Source organism: Aptenodytes patagonicus, chromosome 7 (genome assembly GCF_965638725.1).
Source record: "Aptenodytes patagonicus chromosome 7, bAptPat1.pri.cur, whole genome shotgun sequence".
In the NCBI taxonomy this organism is placed as follows: Eukaryota; Metazoa; Chordata; class Aves; order Sphenisciformes; family Spheniscidae; genus Aptenodytes; species Aptenodytes patagonicus.
In genome coordinates this window covers 69,325,375-69,345,673 of record NC_134955.1, presented here as the reverse complement: position 1 = coordinate 69,345,673, position 20,299 = coordinate 69,325,375, and the positions used below count along the sequence as shown (strand labels likewise).

The 20,299-nt window shown below is 51.4% G+C and overlaps 1 protein-coding gene across 4 annotated transcripts in view; it reads left to right on the top strand.

The window, feature by feature from the left end:
- SAMD4A (sterile alpha motif domain containing 4A) overlaps positions 1-20,299 on the top strand; it is a 106,212-nt gene that overhangs the window by 63,396 nt on the left and 22,517 nt on the right. For all 4 annotated transcript variants that reach the window (XM_076345727.1, XM_076345726.1, XM_076345728.1 and 1 more), the window contains exon 2: positions 1,628-2,146. In XM_076345727.1, coding sequence (XP_076201842.1) covers positions 1,628-2,146 — 519 coding nt within the window. The remainder of the gene's footprint in view (positions 1-1,627; positions 2,147-20,299) is intronic.

The following is a 20,299-nucleotide window of genomic DNA, read 5'->3' as shown; positions in this document are numbered from 1 at the left end:
AGATCCTGAGCTATCCTTGGCTGATGTTTGTATAAGCTGTTAAGAAAAACCTCCGGTGATGGAGATTTTACAACGTCTGTAGGCAATCTCTCCCTGCACATCACCAGCCCTACCCGCAGGAGGTAGTTTCTTCATGTCCAACCTCATTCACCTTTGCTGCAATTCAAACCTATTATTACAATCCCCGGGAGACACGGAGAGCAGCTTGTCCACGCCGGTCTTCACCTCTCAGACAGGTGACAGGCTGGCTGGTGCAGTTTTTATGTGCAACATGGCATTTTGACTGATGTTCGGCCTCTGATGCTTCCTGACCCGAGGCTCTTCCCCGCCTGGTACTGCACAGCGATTTGTTCCCACCTGCATGCAGATGTTTGCACCTACTTAACGCAGCTGGTTTTTTTCTGACTTTTCTCCAGGTCTCAACATCGTTTGACTTCTAATCCAGTTTTCTGGAGTGCTTTCATTTCTCCTAGCGTGATACCTGCATATTGAATACATTTATCACATCACCCGTATCACCGATGACATACTGGGTAGTGTCACGGCCGGGACAAGTCTCCTTGCTCAGCACATCCTCCCGGTCTGACGGTGAATCACCAGTAACGACTCTCTCCGTATGGTTTTCCGATGAGTTGTGTGCCCACGTTAGAGTAGTTTCGCCTGAGCGTGTTTCTCTGGTGTGCTGCTGAGGAAGCCATGTGCGGCAGCACCTAATGAATATCAAGATATACGGGCGCTGACTGCTTCTCCAGCTATTCACAGGCCAGTTACTCCGTTGAAGAAGAAAATTAAATTGTTCTTGACAAATCGGTGTCAGCAGTCACTTATCATCTTGTTATCTTCTAAGTGCTTACAAATAGGTTGTTTCATTATTTGTTCCATCAGTTTTCCAGGAGTTTGAGTTAAGTGACCTGTTTGTAATTCCCTGACTTCTCCTTTTGCATATTTTTAAAGCTAAACCCTAGGTTTGCTTTTTTTCTGGTCTTCTAAAACCTCTCCTATCTGCCGTGAGCTAACAGAGGAACAATAGCTCTGCGGCTGCTTCAGCTGAGCCCTTCCCTCAATACCTTTGGGGCAGCTTATCGCGCCAGGCTGGCGGATGGCCCGACACCCTGGTTTGGTTATTGCCCTCCTGCTGGGATCCTTCTTCCCTTCGCCCCCTGTGGCTCTTGCCTGTGTTAGCTCATTTGAATCTTGACCTTTTCCATTTTCCACCCAGTGCTTTTAAAAGGTTAGGTTTATCCACGAAGTGCTTTTGTGTAGTATTTTGTGTAATCCGCAACGATACGGAAAATTTGGGCCAAATCGTGACTTTGATTAACATCAGGACAATAGCAGTGGAGCTACGTGGCCGTAGAGGTGGGTGTAATTTGGCTTTTTTAGTGATTTTCAGGAGCGTCTGGTGACTCTTGGTGTCCAGTTCGGCACGCCTTGCCGTGACCTTGGTTTTCGGAGAGCGGTGACCCCCCCTGCCTGGGAGATGCTCACGCAGTGGCATCACGCATGCAGGCATCCCTTTGGCGTGTCCCATTTACCCTGCCGGGGTCTATTTATTTCTTTATTAGCTCTGTTTGCCGATTTCTCAATTACCATCTTTTTTTTTTTCTTTTCCCTATTCCTTCAACAGGAATCATTAACCAATGGCAACAGGAATCCAAGGATAAAGTGATTTCCTTATTGTTAACCCACCTGCCTTTACTGAAGCCCGGAAACATCGAGGCAAAAGTTGAATACATGAAACTCTTGCCTAAAATCCTGGCCCACTCGATCGAACACAACCAACACATCGAGGAGAGCAGGCAGCTGCTGTCCTACGCCTTGATACACCCTGCCACCTCCTTAGAGGACAGGAGCGCCCTGGCCATGTGGCTCAACCACCTGGAGGACCGCACGTCGGGTGGCTTCGGCAGCCAGAGCAGAGGTCGGTCGGATTCGGTGGACTACGGGCAGACGCACTACTATCACCAAAGACAAAACTCCGACGACAAACTCAACGGATGGCAAAACTCTCGAGACTCGGGCATAAGCGTCAGCGCTTCCAGCTGGCAGGACAAAAACCTGGCGTGCGAGAATGGCCATCTGCCCCTCTACTCCTCCTCCTCCGTCCCCACAACCATCAACACCATCGGCACTAGCACAAGCACCAGTAAGTATTCACGGGAAGCTCTGGGGACGGCCACCCACGGCCGCTCTTCACAGCACAGTCCCCCCCATCCCGCTAGAAAATATTGCTTTGCCGTGGTTAGCAGAGGGACTAGGTTCATCTGGGCCATAGAAAACTCTTCTTTCCCCCCACCCCCCACCTGCTTTTTTATTTCCTGCCTGCCTTTTTTTTTCTCTAGTCCTGTGGGATTTTAAAGACCTGGCAGCTGGAGAGGAGGGAAAACCAGCCAAGCTGTAAAAGCAAAAAATGTGTGTTACCGAAGGGAGCCCCTTTTATTTCATGTAGCTCCATCTAGATTTGCAGTTCACGTTTCAAGAGTTCCTAAAGCAAGCGGGGAGCTGATGCTTCGTGTCCAAAAGTGAGCTGGGAAACTTGAGGCAAGTCCAAAAGTGACCTGGGGACTTACTGGGAGGAAATGGGATTGGGACCCCGAAGCGCAGGCATCGTTTTTGGAAGCAGGGCTGGGATCCACGATCTTCAGGGCATATCTGAAAACGTTCCCTTTAACCTGCAGCGCGTAGAGGTGTGAAGCTGATGGTGATCGGGGGGTTTAGATGCACAGTCCTCGGTGTTTTCCAGGAGAGTTGGGTAGCTCTTCCCCTGTGGAGGCCCTGCCAGGCTTTGATGGGAGCAGTGGATGATGCAGAGCCCAGCCCAAGGCTTGGACACTCGGAGATGCTGCAGAGCACCGTGGCTGGAGATTTATCACTGGTTTTGTGTGAAGATGTAGTGCAGCTATAACTGTTTTTTAAAGCAGCCGTTGATGCCTGTGAGCCATCCCTGGGAGAGGAGGAGCAAAGCATCTTCTCAGCGGGGTTCAAGAGCTCCTCTGCCCATCTGCTCCCTCTGCAGAGGGCTGTCACGCCTGCCTTGTTGTCACCTTGGGTGACTGCCACTACCTCACCTGCAAGGCTGGACGTCCTCCTTGGCTTTGGGGTGTTCAGGAGGTCTCTCTCCAAGATGCTTGGCATCTCCCTAGATGCAGGGAGTGCTTCGGGGAGGAGAGGCTTCTTGCGGCGAGGGCGCTGGCTTCTCTATCAGTGTGCGGAAACCCATAATTAAATAGCTGAAAGCTTTAAAATGGTCACTTAAGGCTTCTGGGTTTTTCCCTCTCCTGTAATCGGTGCTTTTTTTACGTGGTGTTTCAAATCAATGATGATAAGAAACGCAGCTCTGGGTTTAAAGCTGTAGCACCCTGGTCCCTGCCTCTCCAGTGTCCATCTCGCAGCAGGCAGCGCTGCCTGCTCTGCCACGTGGGGATTTAGCAGAAGGGTCTCAGCTTCTCCACCGACTCTGAGCATCATGCCCATCCTGTCCTCCGTCTTTGAAGCCCTGGCTCCTGCTGCCGTGGGATTGTGTGAGGTTCAGCTTCTCCGAGAGCTGGGTCCCTGCGCTGCGGAGGAGAGCTGTTTCGGGGTGACCAAGGTGCATGGGAAAGGCTTAACAAGGAGGCAGGGTAAGAAGAATTGTGAATGTATTTGCAATTGGTCTGTTAAACCTCTCCAGGGATTATTTTTTTTGGGGGGGGGGTCTTCCTTGTGGTTTTTGCGTGCCTGGCAGTTCGGAGGCTTTGCATGCCGGGGAGGCAGTGGGAAGAGGTGGCTTCAGAAGGGATCTGGTTCCTCGCGTCAAGAGCTGGAAGCGGGCAAGTTTGACGGGTGCAGCAGGTTAACCATTGGCAGTGGCTGGAGCTCTGCAAGGTGCGTTAGGTCTTGAAGGACGCTTTCCAAAAACCCCTTTGTGTTTCTTTGAGCCTTTTTGTGCGCAGACTTATCTCATAGCAGAAAGAACGACCCACCTCTTGCCCAGCGGGCTCCCTAGCAGAAGGTGCCGAAACCCAGGCAACAGCCGAATTACTCAGCAGTGCCCGAGCTACCGCATTGCTGAGGTTTTTCCTAAATCCTCCACAATTAGCTGTGCGCAGCACTGGAACGGGAGCATTTGTGGGTCTGTCAGCAGGGGCTGTACAGCCCTGCACTTTACCCTGGACTTTTGCTGGAAGGCTGTGGCCCTCCTCCACCTCTGCCGCTTGCTTTGCCGCAGCATCCCCTGCCGTAAGTCCCAGCATGGCAGCCCTTGCCCGGTCCGGTCCGTCCCAGCATCCCGCAGTAGCTGCTTTTCGTGGCGCCGGGGCAGCTCACTCACACCGTCTTGCTCTGAGCTGCAAGATTTATAGAGTCAGGGAACCTTTTCCCCAAGCATCACACTGGCGTCAACACGTATTTCTAAGGCTAAGCAGGTTCGCAGGGGCATCTGCACACATCTTTCTTCAGCCCAGTTTACTCCTAAATGTTAAGCTGTTGTAACTCCTGCTAACGTATTTTGGTGGCAGCATGTTCAGACAACCTGCGGGCTGAGCTGGAGACGACCCGACCACGCTTCATGTGTTAGTTCATAAGCTTCCTTAATGCAATATTTGCTTGGACACAAGCACAGTAAGTCCACAGACAGATGCTAAAAAATAAACACGACTGTCAGCCTTTGTCCCAGCCCCTTGAGTCAATCAATACGTCCATTAATCTTTTATTCCAAAGCAAAGCCCTCAAACCGTTACTGTTTGTTTAGGTTTTAGTGTTGTTATTTTTAAATTCTCCCTCTTACTTGGAGGTGTTTATCTGGGCAGGGGCTTAATCCAGCAACACCCTGCAGGGCTCAGCCTTCCCCGACCCGTCCCCGCAAAGGCACTGCCTGTTCCTGACGCCAAAATGGGGCAAAGTCTTTCCCGGAGGAGTAACGTGGTGATCTTGCCTGAGGTACTTTTGTCTGGTTTTGTGGCATAATTAGGTGTAATGCTATTACGGCGTCGGGTTTAAATATGGGTAGGTGAAGCTCACGTGACAATTTGCTTTGTGCTGTCCTTGTCTTTGACTCGACCTAGACCCAGGCTTTGAGACTTGGTTCAGGCTTGGTTCATCTCCAGCTCTCTCTTAACGGTGCTGGCTGGTGTTAGCCAAGATTTCAGGAGATGTTGCTGGAGTTCTCCAGCCTTTGCAGGGCAAGTCTGGAGTGCTCTGAAAGCGTCGCTCTGGATTTACCACAGTAACAGTGATCCAGGAGCCGGATCATCATCATAAGTGATGGGTTTGGGTCAGGAGTGATCTGAGGGTATGGACTCACCGAAGCGATGGAAGTTCCTGCCCGTCCACTGCATCACTGTAATGGCCTCTCTCTGCTTTCTCAGCCCATCCCACGGAGCTTGACCTGCAACTTTAAACCAAGGTTTAGTGTGCCAGGAGTAAGGTAGCCTCGGCGTGGGCTTGGGAGCGCAGATGGGCAGGAGGCCAGACCTTCTCCAGGCATGGTGGGACAGGGTGAAGCCCGGAGCCCCGGCTCCGCAGCTGAGTCAGGCGGCGGTTGCAAAACGCCCGGGTTGCACAACGCCTTTGCAGTGGAGACAGGGCCTGGAAACTCTGAAAGGACAGAAAAAAGCGGCTGGCCTTCAAAGCTGCAGACCAAGAGCTTCTTGCGTGGGGGCTCCGGCTCCTTCCTTTCCCCTGTGTAATTGGTTCCACCTGAGCATGATCTGATAGCATATGGGTTTCCCTTGTCAAATGGAAGTACAGCATAGCTTAACCCTGTGTTTTCTGCCTTCTCAGAAGGAAATATGTGCAGAGGAGGAGGAGGGTCTGTTGTTAAATATGCTTGTCCAGCACTGAGAAGGTGGGGTGCAGGTACACTGGTCTGATTTGGACCATAAGGTCTGCGAGCAAGAAAAGAGAAAGAAAAGCACAAGGTTTGGCGGGAGTGATAGCAACTCCAGTTGGCAACAGTGAGCCTGTTGAACCGCAGCTAAAGAGGTAAGGATTCGGTTCCTGGCTCTCACATGTATCTGCTGGACAAGTGCCTTGGTCCTCTGCTCCTAGTATATAACCTGGGGATAACAGTATTGCTTCTTTCATCAACATATGGTGAGATTTTCCTATGCTCTCACCTCTGGTGTAGTGCGAGGGCACTTAAACTCCCTGCGGAGAGCAGGTTTCCAGGGGCAAGTCTCTGCATGGGGGCAGGTGGTCTTGGTTTTATGCAGGAGCAACAATAACTTGCCCCAAACACTTGAATTAAGAGCCAGATGTTGCAGGCTCTTTCTGGCAGAGGAGCGAGGACCTCCTTACGCCAGTACCTGCCCAGAAGAAGAGGCAGCTCAATGCCAAGCACAGGCAGCACTTCAGCCAGGGTGAGTGTCTCCGGCTGTCACCCTGCCTGGGGGACAGGAGCTCTGCCCAGCCTTTGTATGGGCTGTAGCGGTGCCGTAAAGCAATGGCACGTCAGGTTCCCCGGTGGGGGATGGCCCCAGAGAAGGCAGCGCTTGGTCTTATTGCAGCCTTGTGTGTCTAGGAGTCTATCATCTCCTGTCTGTCCTTCCAAAAAGAGGAGGAGGTCCCTGAACTGGTAATGGTAGTATCTGAGTGTGTGGCTGGTGGTGGCCCACAGTCCTGTCCTTGGGTGAGCACCCAATGTGTCCCTGGTGTGTGCGCCCTGGGTCGCTTGGAGTGGCACCAATGCCTGGAGGTATGGTGTGGGTGGCACCGGGGGACGAGGTGATGGTGTGCATCACAGGTCAGTGACGGATAGGTACGGTCAGAGACCTTGCTATGGAATATCCTGCAGAGCAGAAATCCCAGGCATTGGGACTGTGTTCATACAGGAGAGATGTTGCAAACTCTCCGGTATTTCAGTGTCGCTGTGCTGCTTGGATTCCCCTGTGAGTGAACAGAGAGGTCCTTGGACCAGCAAAGCTGTTTGCCAGTCTGCAGCCACCCTTCCGCTTCTGCACAAACGGGAAAGATGCCGGGTGCTCAGGCCTGCTACACCCTTCCCATGGGAGTCTCTGCCAGAAAACTGATGTTGTTTGTCTACAAGGAGAGAGAAGGAGAGCGAGCAGTGCAATGCAGGAGAAATACTCACCTATGTAACCTCCTTGTCCTGAAAAAGAAAAATCTCTTATCTTGTCCTAGAGCTGAAGAGAAGGAATAAATCGGCGTACTTCCTTCCATGCACACCCGCCCAGATTCATGGGGCTCCCCCTGCACCTGCCAGCTCTTGAGAAATGCTTACGTTGTCAGAGTCATGCTCAGGTGGCACCAGCAAGAGGTACTGGTGATCAGACTCCCCGTACCACGAGAAATATAGAGATACTGGTGGCAGCAGGGCACCCTGCAGAAGGAAGGACCGTCCCATGGACTCTTATATGAAGATCCCACCAGGGGCTGCTGGCTCTGGGACAAGCCCAGTGCCGGCTTGTGGAGACCCTGCCATCCTGGGAAGGGCTTTCTGTCATGTCGCTCTTTCTCAGAAGAGACTCAATCCCAACTACTGCCCTGCAGGCAGATGTGCAGCTACTAAACTGTACGTCGGCACGTGTGTGTGTGACGTGGCTTGCTGGATTTTGCCAACATTTGCCCCAGTTGTGGACTCCCTAGCGAGAGAGCAGATGAACAAGATGGTGGAGCTGTTCCCCAGGTCATCAGGGAATTGAGGTGGAAGAAACGACACCAAGAAAGCACTTGTCATGAATGGAGTGTGGGTTTCCTGACTCTTCCTCCCCTATGCTGTTGTGCAACAGCTCACTGCCTACCACCGGAGTCGTACGCAGTATCCAAATGGAGCTTGATAACGGGAAAACTCCATGTTTTAACCCGCAGGACCATCCTGATTTGTGTTGGGTTGATGGGCAGCTTGCAAGTACAACGCTCTCCTCTGTGTAGATTTGCATCGACACCTGAAGGGGACTGTGAGTCCTCAGTGTATGTTTGACTTACGCAGGGCGACACGTTTCCTCCCATGCAAAGTTAGCAAAACATGCCATTTTGCTTGATCAAAAATAAAGAGTGCAAAAGTCCTATTAAGGTTACAACAGTGAAGCAAACAAATGTAGTGTTCTTGCCGGGGGGGGGTGGATTAGCTTTGTACTCGGGAATTACCTTCAGAAACTTGTTCCCCAGTTGGCCATGCTGTGTACTGAGACTTGGCACCCTGGCACTCATCCGGCGGGTGGGGACACCTCTAATGTTTGCTTTTTTTCTCTTTTACTGATGGACTGAGAAAAGTTCGTTGATCTTTATTACACTTGAGCTTTTCAGCGGTAGTAGACGGGCCCATTTGTTGTTTTGCTCATGCCCTCTAGTGTTGCACATAACCGTCGGAGAACATTTCTAGGAGTCACCCACTTTGCCAGGGTCCCATCGCTACAATATCTTGCTAATTTTGTAGCTTAAAAACAGAGTTGTCGTACAAAAAGATAACGTGTGAGCAGAGTTGTTTTCTCAAATCCATGCATGCAGAACATGCACAAATACAAAAGCAAACAGGACTGAGAGCGAGGACAACATAGAATGATAGAATCATTTAGGTTGGAAAAGACCTTTAAGATCATCGAGTCCAGCCATAAACTTCTACTCCAGCTCTGAACAGCAGACACAGATTTCCTGGCCCCTCTATAAATTCAAAGCACTTGGTCCCCGGGAGATACAGTCCACAGCTCTGCAGACCATCACTCAGCAAGCAAGGAGATGAACGGTCACCTGCCCTCAGCCTGGAAGCCGCCAAACATTGGAGATGGTAGCGGTGGTGGGGGACAAGAGCGATGGCCTTTTGGGGTGTCAGCAATGCTGGGGAAAATCTGCTGCTGCTCTTGAGTGGTCACTGCAGAGCTGTGTTTTATAGCCGACGTCCCTTCCTGCTGTTGAGGCCGCTCCATTTGCCGTGTCCCTCACCCTCTGGTTAGCAGGGAGGTGTTCAAAATCAAAATAGAGCAAGCTGTGCCCATTGTCCGTGAGCTGGTCTGCTGACCAGGATGTTTTTAATTGATGGGCCAGCTACATGTGCTCATCCCACCGTCAGCCCAGCTCCCACGCTGCCCAGACTTGGTCTCCAAGCAGGATGAGCTCCAAGGTGAGCCATCCCGCCCTGGGACCACGGCAGCCCCCGAGGTGGTCGTTGGCTGGTCGGGTGCAAGGAGGGAGACTGCTCCCCCCGGGTCTGTGGGATCCGGGCGTGCAGCAGCAAGATATGGGCTGGGAAAATGGGTTTGTCTAAATGGAAGAGATCAAGGCAGCCCTATCATACAGTCCAAGTAACAAGTGATAGGACGAGAGGAAATGGCCTCACATAGAATCATAGAATCATAGAATCATTAAGGTTGGAAAGACCTCTAAGATCATTGAGTCCAACTGTCAACCCAACACCACCATGCCCACTAAACCATGTCCCTAAGTGCCTCATCTACTCGTCTTTTAAATACCTCCAGGGATGGGGACTCCACCACTTCCCTGGGCAGCCTCTTCCAATGTTTAACCACTCTTTCAATAAAGACATTTTTCCTCACATCCAATCTAAACCTCCCCTGGCACAACTTGAGGCCATTTCCTCTCGTCCTATCACTAGTTATCACTCACGTTGTGCCAGGGGAGGTTTAGATTGGATATTAGGAAAAGTTTCTTCACTGAAAGGGCTGTCAAGCACTGGAACAGGCTGCCCAGGGCAGTGGTTGAGTCACCATTCCTGGAGCTATTTAAAAGACTTGTAGACATGGTGCTTAGGGACATGGTTCAGTGGTGGAGTTGGCAGTGTTAGGTTAACAGTTGGACTCGATGATCTTAAAGGCCTTTTCCAACCTAAATGATTCTATGATTCTATGATCTCTGCTGTGCACTTGCTCACAAGGGCTCAAGGTGAAGGTGCTTGAAGACACTTTGGGCAGAAAATTGGTCTGGCCCTACCTTCTGGTCTGTCACCTTTCAGCATCCGTGTCGCTGTGTTCAGTGTTTCCTAACCCAGTGTACTGAAGTGTCTTGATGGACTCTTGTACTTGAGCAACGGTCAGAACCTGTTCTACCCTTGAGACTTCAGTTTAGCTGCCCCAGCGCTTTCTGTTCCTCCTTTCAGCCTATTTTGGCACGTTCCCTTCACCTCTTTGCTCCCGGAGGGTCTCTCTTCTCTCCGTGTCTTTGGCCAAAAACGGGGGTGGCCGACAAAGGGCGACACGGTGCTGAGGTCCCACCTGCAATGCATCTCCATGGGGGTCTTGGACTGTCATCAAAGCTTATCAGCCTAACTGTTGTCTTCCCAAAGACCACGCTCTGCACTGGAAGGAAAAAAAGGGGGGGGGAGGTTTACGCAGTGACACAGAGTAACCCATCGACCCTTGCCAAACACTTGGCTTTAGACATTGTCCCCAGGCCAGCATCTGGGAGGGTGGCTCTCCTGTTCCCCTTCAGCTGGGACTTGCTGTTCACAGTTAGCGTTGCTCGTAGGGGATGCACAGCCACGCAGCCTTCGGGGCAGAAGAAGAAGTTTCTTGCCTGCAGGGGATGGCTTTGGGGGGGATGCGGTTGGCTCTGGGGGATGCGGATGGCTTTGGGGGGGATGCGGTTGGCTCTGAGGGATGCGGATGGCTTTGGGGGGGATGCGGTTGGCTCTGGGGGGTTGCAGTTAGCGAAGCAGAGCTAATGTTACTCCGGGCATCAGGCAGCACAGAGACGGAGACGGGGTCCTCCCCGCCGTGCCCACTCTGCTCTCATGCGAGAGCAAGTGACGACGGGGGGCCTATGAGCAGCCTACAGCAGGCAGCACTTTTGGGCTGTGCGCCGATCCTGCTGTAGGCAGGGTGTCGAGTGAGTGATGGATACCTGCTCGCCAAGCGGAGGGAGTAGGCAGGGAAGCGAACGCGTTTCCCACAAGCATGCTGCAGCGAGTGGGTTTTCACGTGGGCAGCGGGCTGGATCTTGTGGTCCTGCCTCTGCTCGCCCCCTCGTCAGCCATGATGCTCGGAGGCAGAGATGTTACCGAAAGGCAGAGGGGTCCTACTGCGGTCCCAAAGGGAAAGAGGGGAGGGGACCTCGAGGCTGGGCTCAGCGGTGACTTGCACCAGGTGATACCATGGGTGGCAGGTAAGCATGCGTGGATGTCACCAGTTGCTTTTGGTTGCTGGTAGGTACAGACCCACGCAGGTGCTCCTAAACCAGCCCCACGACACCAAACGATGCTTCTAGGCACTTAAATAATGCGCGTAATCTGGCCTGCCGTAGCCCTAGCAAACAGCCCCCTTGTTAGGGAAGCAGTGAAGGGGGGGGTGGTTGGTCTGGGTGGCCAGTGAAGAGGAGGGGGAGCACTGGGCCAGCCTTCCCTGAAGAGGGCATGTCACACATGCATCCTCTGGGACCACTCCATTGCTTCCGCCAAACCTGGTACGTGCAAGGTTTGACCCTTGCACGTACCCGCACATCTCCTTACAGGGCACCGCTCCCAAATTCACGTACCCTACGCACAGAGCGATGGCTCCACAGCTTCCTGGCTGGAATGAGGCCACCTAATTTGGGAACCTCTATTCCAGCGGCACCCGGGGACGCTCCTGCCCTCTCGGCTTGTGACATCCTGGTGCAATCACCGGCCGTAAGCGCTCAGGGCAGGGTCTGCGTGCCCTGGTTTTGCACGGCCATTAGCACGTTGCTTGTCCATTGGCAGTGGGGAGTAGGACGCCGTCCTCGACCTGCAAGTCGGGGTGGGGGGAGCTTGAAGTTTGCGACTCTGATGCCGCCTCCACTTCCCTTACAGCAACCCGGGTGTCTTGGGGAGGGGCGTTAAGAAGCAGCAGCGATGGTTTTGTGCCTTATCCTACGGTCCTTGGGATTCCTGTCGCCAATGAATCACGCTTCTGACCTGGAAGCAGCACAGAAACCATCTGCAGTTTGCATTGCCGCCGGAGCCACTGTCGGCACGTGGCCGGGGGCACCGACTGGGAGCTGGGTACCCAGGGATGCTCCTCAGCACCTCCACTATTAACATATCCGTAAAGTGCCTGTTGAGTAATGCCTCCAGCTGCCTACAGCGAGGGATTGCTCTCACCCCTAGTTGGCAGCAGGCACTTTTGGGGTGCCTAGCAGGCAGCCACAGAAGGAGAGGGAGGGTCCATGCTGGCAGAGGCATGCAAACCCCCCCTAAAACCCTTGTTGCTCCTCCATGACAGCCTCCCGACCCCACCTTTCCCCAGCCTTCCCTCGCAACATCATAAAAATCAGTTTTGTGATTTTTCCTGAGCATCTTCATGGGGCGAGAAACCCCCGGAGAGAATCGCCTCTCCGCCGTGGCTCATCCTTTGGAACCGTGCAACTCTAGGCTCTGGCAAGTAAAGAAATGGAGACAGATGAGCTCTCCTTCCCCCCCCGCCATCAAAGAGCAGCTGCAGAGAAATGGCAGGAGGGCAGCGGGGAGGGAAGGGAGTGCTGGGGTTTGGATTCATCTGAAGCGACTCCAGTCTCCCTCCTGGCTGCGGCGTTGCACGGGGACTTGCTGTGTTCGCCTGACTCAGTAACATGCTGCTATTTAATTAACTTTTGACTTCTGGTTTAAAGGAGCGGTGCACAAAATAGTTATTTACTTCATTTGGAAATTCTTTTAATCGTTACCATAATTATAGCTTCCTCGTCTTTTTTTTTTTCTTTTTTTTTTTTTTCTTAGCAGGGGGAAGGGAGGGAGGGAGGGGGAATATTTGCCGCTCTCCTTGTGGTTATCACATCCTTCAAATTACTAAAAGAGGCTGGGATAATAGGTCTGGTGATTATATATAGGCACCATCTGCTCTGTGGCTGCTTCCTATCAAAGTGCAGTTAGGAGAGTGCAAGAAGGATATTTTCTCTCCAGCTATATTAAGACTCTGTTTCCATCTCGGCTCCAAAGCAAAGCTCTCTGCATGCAAATGGATCAAATGCGCTGTAATCAATGGCTCGGTTTTGGCAGCCTTGAAGCTGAATTTTTTATTATATTTTATTTTCCCTTCAAGTTTGCTGTTCGCGTTTGTTATGCAATTTTATTCGAGGCTGGTTGCTCTGCACTTGATATTTTCTTGTAACCATAGTCCCCCCCCGTTTGCTGAGCAATATAGTCTCATGTTAGCTGGCGCAGAGATCTGTGTCATAACTTGAATGCAAGGCAATATCTGAGCAATCGGGAATGTTTTGGAGGATGATGAGGGCAGATTTTTAGGATGCATATGCTGTCGGTATGTAGAGGAGGTGGAAAGCTGAGCTGAGTTAATTTGGAGCAATAATGGGAAAGAATTAATACATGTTTTATGATAGCAGCTGTGGCTATCCCATTGATGCTGGGGACTGTTGGGGAGCGTTGCAGAGCTCAGTATTTGGGGCAATATGGGGAGTCAGAGGTGTCCCTGCTGGGCAGTATCTTTTGCATCTTCTCATGTGGGGAACTGGATACTGCCTTTGCCCCTCGGTGGCCTCAGAGACCCAACAGGCTTTTCTTCTCTCCTGGAGCTGGTAAGATTTTATGCTCTTGGAAGAAGAAGATAGAGGAGAAGGAATAAGACATCGCCACCTCAGACGGAGGGTGCTTGAGACGGGGCGTGAAAGCTGGAGGCCAGAGGAAGCCGATAAGGCTGAAATGCAGAGGAATTCGTCTTGCGAAATCTGGGCCATGGTGCCTACAGGAGAGGAGGACTAAATGGCTTTTCTGAATGAGTGAAAGTGGGTAAAAAGAGGCAAGGGAGGAGAAAATCCCAAATAAGTCGGTGAAGATGGAAAAGGCTACAGTGCTGTAGCAAAGTCCTGTTTCTTTCTGGGTGAAATTTCCCTGGTGATGGTGGGGTGACGGCTGTGGGACGTACATCATGTAAGACGCACGTTGTCCTCCTGTATTTTGTCACTCCTAAAGGCGCGCTGTCTCCCTGCACTCACTCCACAGATTTTTCATGACTCTAGGGATTACTGGATCCCAGTTTCTTCGGGCAATTCCAGAGGTTTCGCATTCCAGAGGTTTCGCATTCACCCCTTCCATTTGACTGGCTTAAGACCCTTCTTTTCTTACTCCCAGTTTCCCACAGGTCGCACATTGCTACGTAAAGGATGTACGCCTTCCAGCCTGGCCTCCTGAAATGATTGTAACTGATGGTAGAGGGGTTTCTCCCTCTGAAGTGTAACGTGTGGTAGAAGCCGATGCTGTTGGCGGTCTCAGCAGGCAGATGCTCCTCAGACCAGGGATCTTATTAGCAGCTGGTGGAGGCAGTGGGGAGCGCTGGCTGTTGCTTGAGTGGAGCAGATGCTCTTGGACATCTCTTCTGGGTGGAAAAGGACTGTAGGAAGGAGAGTTTCTGCATCCCAGTGCAATTCATCTGGCTTGATCCGTGGGCAGGGGAGGAATTTCCCCTGGGAGCCCATAGCAAAAAATCAGTGAATTCTGGAATAATTATGGAGGCTTGGTTCAGCACAGCAGCTTTGTTATTAACGGACCGGGATTCCCCAGGGGCAAACACTGTTTTTTCTGAGGTTTGTGTATAAATGTATGAGAGAAACCACATTTATTGGCCTGGAGATCAGGGTGTTGCATTTACCCAGAGAGCAGCGTGGCTTAGGGCAGCGCCTTCTTGCAACGTGCCTCTAATCCTCCATCCCCGACACCAATTCCCACCTCCCGACGCGGACGCCGTTTTGTGCGTCCTTTTGTCTGCGAGTTAAATCGCAGTCGGGTCTGTCTTGCTCCCACCTTGCCAGATGCTCTGGTGGGAAGCCCCACGCAAGGACCTCGAAAGCAGCTCCCGAGCTCCTGCTTCTCGGCGAGACGAGCTGGGCTTCCTTCCAGAAATGCATCCCGTCGGATTGCTGAAGCCACCAAGAGCTGCGTTTGCACGTCTTTAGATGCAGCCCCGCTCCTGCTGCCGCGCAAATGAGTAAATAACAATAACGGCAATTCCCGCCGGAGCCAAACAGTGGATCCACGTGTGCTCGTGCCACACAGGGGCTCGCAAAACCCTCTGTGGTCAGCAGAGACGTCCCCTTCCCCGGCTGAGCCTGGATGGGGCCTCACATGCACTGCTTGGAGAGAGCAGCAACAAACGGGTTATTGTTTCTCTGTCCAGTTTCTTGAACAGGAAACTGTGTTTAAAAACATCATTTTTTTAAAGAAGTTTGCTTGACAGGCTTTTCTGCAGTCTATGCTTCTTCCTAATTTCTCTGCTTGAGGCAGCGCTCTGCTTATGTATTTTTTTTTTCCCTACCCGGTGGCTGCTTGCGTTTAGGACCCTTGGTTTCACTCCCCGTGGCTTATATCAGCGCCTGATTCAGAAGCAAGGACATGGTTTCTCCGGCACCATACGAACACTGTTAAAGTCACAGCCACAAAACCCGGGGAGGAAAAAAAAAAAAAAAAAGGCACAAAGAAAAGGCTCCAAGGGTTAGGGGATGTTGAGCCGAAAAATGTTCCATCAGGTTCTGCTTCGGCCACGCTGGAGCTGCCTGCGGCGGCACGGAGAGCGGGTGAATGAGGTGCCCAGGAAGGAGGCTGGGTGCCAGCCGGGCAGCGTGACCCACCGGCGGCTGTTTCCAAGGGTCCTCGGCACAAAAACGCTGGAAAAGCCGCGAGCGTTGGTCTGCCAGCGTGGGGGAGCCTTCCTGGAGGGGACCGTGCTTCGTGACCGGGGTAGCAAGGGGGAGGCGGAGGAGAGGACTGAATTGAACTTGGCGGTTGCTTTGCGAGGGGGATGGCAGGAGCTGCTCGGTATTCCCCTCCCCCGTGGGGGTGCCTCTGGGCTGCACAAGAGGCCGTGTGGCCTCGGTGGATTAAAAACATCCCCGCTTCCTACAGCAAATTGGGGTCAAGCTGCTGCTCCAGGTGCCTACAGACCAGAAAAGGAATTGTACATGATCAGACATTACCTGAGGATGCACCGTAACCAGCTTTGCAGCCAAGAAGTGCCAGTTTTAGACTAAAAACAAAAAAAAAACCATCTCCCAAAGAGTTCAGCATGCACCTTGCAGTGCTTTTTCCTTTCTCCAGCCATGGGGAGGACGTTATTCTGCATCGTAATCTGCAGTATGGACTGTGCGCTGGTATAAAGGGTTGTGAGGTTGTTGTAAAGGTCCTCTGGGTGTCAGGGACCCGGTGGGGACCGTGCAGCGGTGGAGGGCACACCGGGACCGGAGACGGTCTGAACGCGGCTCTGTACCCAGCAACGGGTCTGGCTCTTGGTGGAAACGCTCACGTCAGTCCCCCGTGCGTCTTGTCAAGGGCTTTTGCAGCACTTTAAGCCAGGTTTAGTGAAGGGTGAGCTGGGGCAGCAGGAAAGCGAGCACCTCGTCGGCCATCGCACGCTGCTTGGAGGAAGGTCTGCCTGCAGAGCCCAGTTCCTCAGCTCTAATTACAGGAATGGGTGGCTTTTTCCTTCTCAGGCTGAAAAATTGGCCCAAAACCCTGAGAAACCACAACACAAACGTCTGACGCTGTTCCACATGGTCTTCAGCGAACAAAAACCCTCTTGAAATTAGCCCTTGCCTACCAAAATAGGCAACACCACTTCAAAAAGGAAGAGAGAAAAAAAAAAAAAAACACCCAACGAAACCCAGGGCTTCGCAGGGAAAGCACTTGCAGGCTCAGAGTTTCTCTAAGCACGTTGCCGTGCCTGCCAGCCCCGCTAGCGTTTGGTCCGTGCTAAAGCCGGTTTTGCCCCGGGGAGGTGGTGGCCCCACAAGGAGGCTCCTTGCTGCTCCATCCCTGCAGCAGCGTGGTCTGCATCCGCCTCCTGCGATGAGGAGCCCTGCACGCCGGGACGGTTGCATCATCGCCATCACTCCTTCTCCATCCTCTTAATTTTTTTTCCCCCTGGGAATATTAAGCCGAGCTTGGTTTGAAGCCTGAGAGCGCTTCGGCAACACCTCATACATCGCAGCCCTGTTGGCTCCAGGTTATTTATCACTTTTTTCCCTAGGATGCAAAACATCCCAAGCTCATCTCAAAGGTGTTATATTTAGCAGCGTCTGCTCGGTTGCAGCTGACCCCGATCTGGAGGCCACGAGGAGCTTTCCTGCAAAGAAACACGGCCTGGCGTGAGCTGAGCACAACCCCTACGGCCGTTCAGAGCCGCGATGGCGGAGCAGGGGCGATAACCAGCCTGCTTATCGTGAGGAGGACCATGATGTGCTCTGGCCCCCGTCCCATCGGCTACCCGGGTAGAAGGAGCCGGACCAGGCAGTGCCTTTGCAGAGTGACTGGCGTGTCCCTGGGGAGCGGATGGCTCTTGCACCGCCTAAATGAGCCTGCGGCTGGCAGGAAAACACTTCTGAACCAGAAGTGGGACACACTTACAAGTTGTAGGGGACCTGTGTGCCAGCGTGGCTTGCACTTCAGAGTGGTGGTTTCCTCTCTTTGTTTGTCCAGCTCGCATCGCCGCGGCACTCAGAAAGGCAGGCGTGCCTCTGGCCGCCTCCTGGAAGCTTATCTTACCCTAGAAGAATATGTTAGATTTCCTTTTTGAAATAAAGCTTAATATTTTTGTAATTTAAAAAAAAAAAAAAGAGGCTTGAGCGTAAGGTTATAAACTCACACTTGGTTTTCTTCTGATGAAGTTAAAGCACACGTGGACCATTTATTTTAGTGAGAGACTGAATAACTGACTTGTCCCAGCTCGGCCGTCGGCAGCCCTGGGGTTCACCTTGGACCATCCAAAAAGCACACAGGATTCTCAAAAGCAGGGAAGGACCTCCACTAAACTGACACTTTGAAAAGCATTAGCTACATCCTCTATTTCAAGAAACTGAGGGCATGAACACAAGCAGCAGCATTAATAAATACACACATTTGTTAATCCCCTTTCTGAGGGTTACAAATTAAGAAAGAGAGAGGTGCGTGCACGCCAGGCAGGTGCCATCCTGGGGTTCGCAGCATTTTGAAGCCTGAGTGCTGATGGAAACCGGTAAGAGGGTTTGCAAGAAACCGTGTTGCTCACCGGTGTCTGTTAGAGGCAGAAAGGCTTAAGCAGAGCCTAAAGTTAGGCCAGTGCTAAGAGCTCTTAAATAATCTATGTCCGGTACCAAGAGTAGCTGGGGTGGTTTCAAAGAGCTGGTGACTTTTTCTGCTTGCATCAGCCTTTGCAGAGGAATTATCCCTACCGCATCTCGTGAAGTTGTGTGAATTGGCTCATAGTTCAGTAAAAATGCTTGTGGTTTAGTACAACATGGTCTGTTGGACTCCAGCGTTGCGTTATCTCAGGGAAAGAAGTGGAACTAATTTTTGTAAGTTGTACTGGATGATTTCTAATTGTTCGTGGCCATCCTGTGGAGTTCATTATTTCTCCTCCAGCCGACACTGGCTTCTAATTAGGGGACGTAAAACTAAGATGGAAGAGCAGCAGTTTGCAAGGGTGTTGCTGCTCAGGAAGGAATCTGGGCTGGATGTAAGCCAAAAATACCCTCTTGTTTGCAAGATTTTGGTGGGGAGAGGATGGCTGCAGGGTACCAGCTGCTGCGTATACCCTGTAAGAGGGAGGACTAACAGAGCAGCCCTTCGCCTCCTAAAAGGGGGCAATTAGCTCCTCTCCTCCTTGCCCATTCCCCTGCATCTGTCGTTCGTTCAAAGGGCACAAATATTTCCTAAACCAGAATTTTTCCTACAACAAATTTGGGGTGGCTTCTATCCCCCCGGCCATGCGACCGCGGCTGGGAGCGGCAGGCACAGAAGGGGCTCTGGGCAGTGCCACTGCGGTGCTCAGCCCCGGTGATGCATTTCAACTGATTTATCAGTTTTTTTCCGTATTTCCCCCCATATTTCTTTTTTTTTTAATGCTGAATATTTTTTTCTCCTGGGAGGGTGATGTGACATCTACAGAGCCCCATTATGGTGCTGCTTTTGGGGTACAGCTGCAAAGCCAAGAGCTGAAATAGCTTGGCCAAGACCCCCTTAAATCCATCTACTTCCCCATCAGGATGCATCACAACTTTAGGAAACGTAACACCGCTCTGAAAACAGTCCTGGGTCTTCATTGACATCCTTTTCTGCCAGGAGACTTCTGGAAGATGTTTCTATAGTTATTCAATGGGAAGGGAACAAATTCGTCACCGTAAGCCATCCCCTTGCTTCCCTGCGCAGCGTGGTGTTAGCGTTACGTGCTGGTAGAAGAAAACGCGTTCAGAAGTAGGAACAATTTAGACGTTGCAGAAATCCGCAGGTTTTTGGCCTCATCCCTCAGCTGCCTGTGGCACCGGCTGCTTTTTACAGGTGCTTAATAAATGCAAATGAGCTCTGGTGTTTTTCTCTCCCCTCCTTTTATAACCCCGCTACTTGCTCATTTTCTTTCTGCTTCTGGTCAGCAGAGATGGCTTTGATGGCGGGTTTTCCCCCAGACTTTAGCTGGAAATTAAACCCAGCTTAACTTTTACAGCACAGTACACCTGGCTGGGGGTTTTCCACCGAGACTCGTTTATATTAGGAAACGACACGTGGAGGAGCCGTGAGTGGTTTTGGGTGAACTCCTACCAATGCAAAAAAGGGGGTTAGGGAGCTTTAGTGCTTTGGTGCTTTAGGAGGAAAAGCAACGTGAACGATGGCTTTCCCCCAGGTTTTGTACAGAGTTAAGAAACTTGATTTTGAAAGAAAAATTGAAAGGTTTTTGCTTCAGTTTCATATGGGCTGAAAGGTCATTTCAACCCCTCTGCCCTCAGATTTCCCTGGAGCAGAAAATCTGCTTTTCATTTCATCTACCCCGCAACGAAGCTTACGGCCACTAATTTTGAGAAATTAGTGTCTTTCTGCAGAATTTGCTCTTGTCTCTAGAAATGAGTCCTTGTTAACAGACCGGTGCAGATGTTCTGTTCGCCATCACGATGTGAACCCCACATCTATACCCAGGGGCACCTTGAAAATGGCAGCGTTGGCTTGGGTTTGATGCAAACCAGAAAGGATCTTTCCATAGCGCTGGATCCAGAACTTGTCCCGGTTATCCCAGCGGGCGATGAGACACGGCTCGGCTGAGCGACGGCTAAATCCAGAGATTTTTTTGGTCTCAGTTATCAAGAAACAGCCCCCATGAAGTTCAACTAATTTCATTGAGAGTAACTGCAATAAAAGATTAAACAAGTGTTTTACGTCCTAAGTCCATACATTAAAATACAATAACTGCATTTATGGTTTAACCAGCAGTTTAGTGACTTTGTGAATGATGGAATTTGAATTTTGTTAATCCAACAGACCAATCTTTTCATATATTTTTCATTACAGGAAACAAAGATAGTTTGTCCATATCCATCTTTTCCTCTGAATAGCATGTATTACCCCTACTAACCAACAGACCTGAGAAAAAGATACCTAAATCTTTAAGCAGATAACTAAAAATGATGAGACAGTATGGAAGAAGAGCAG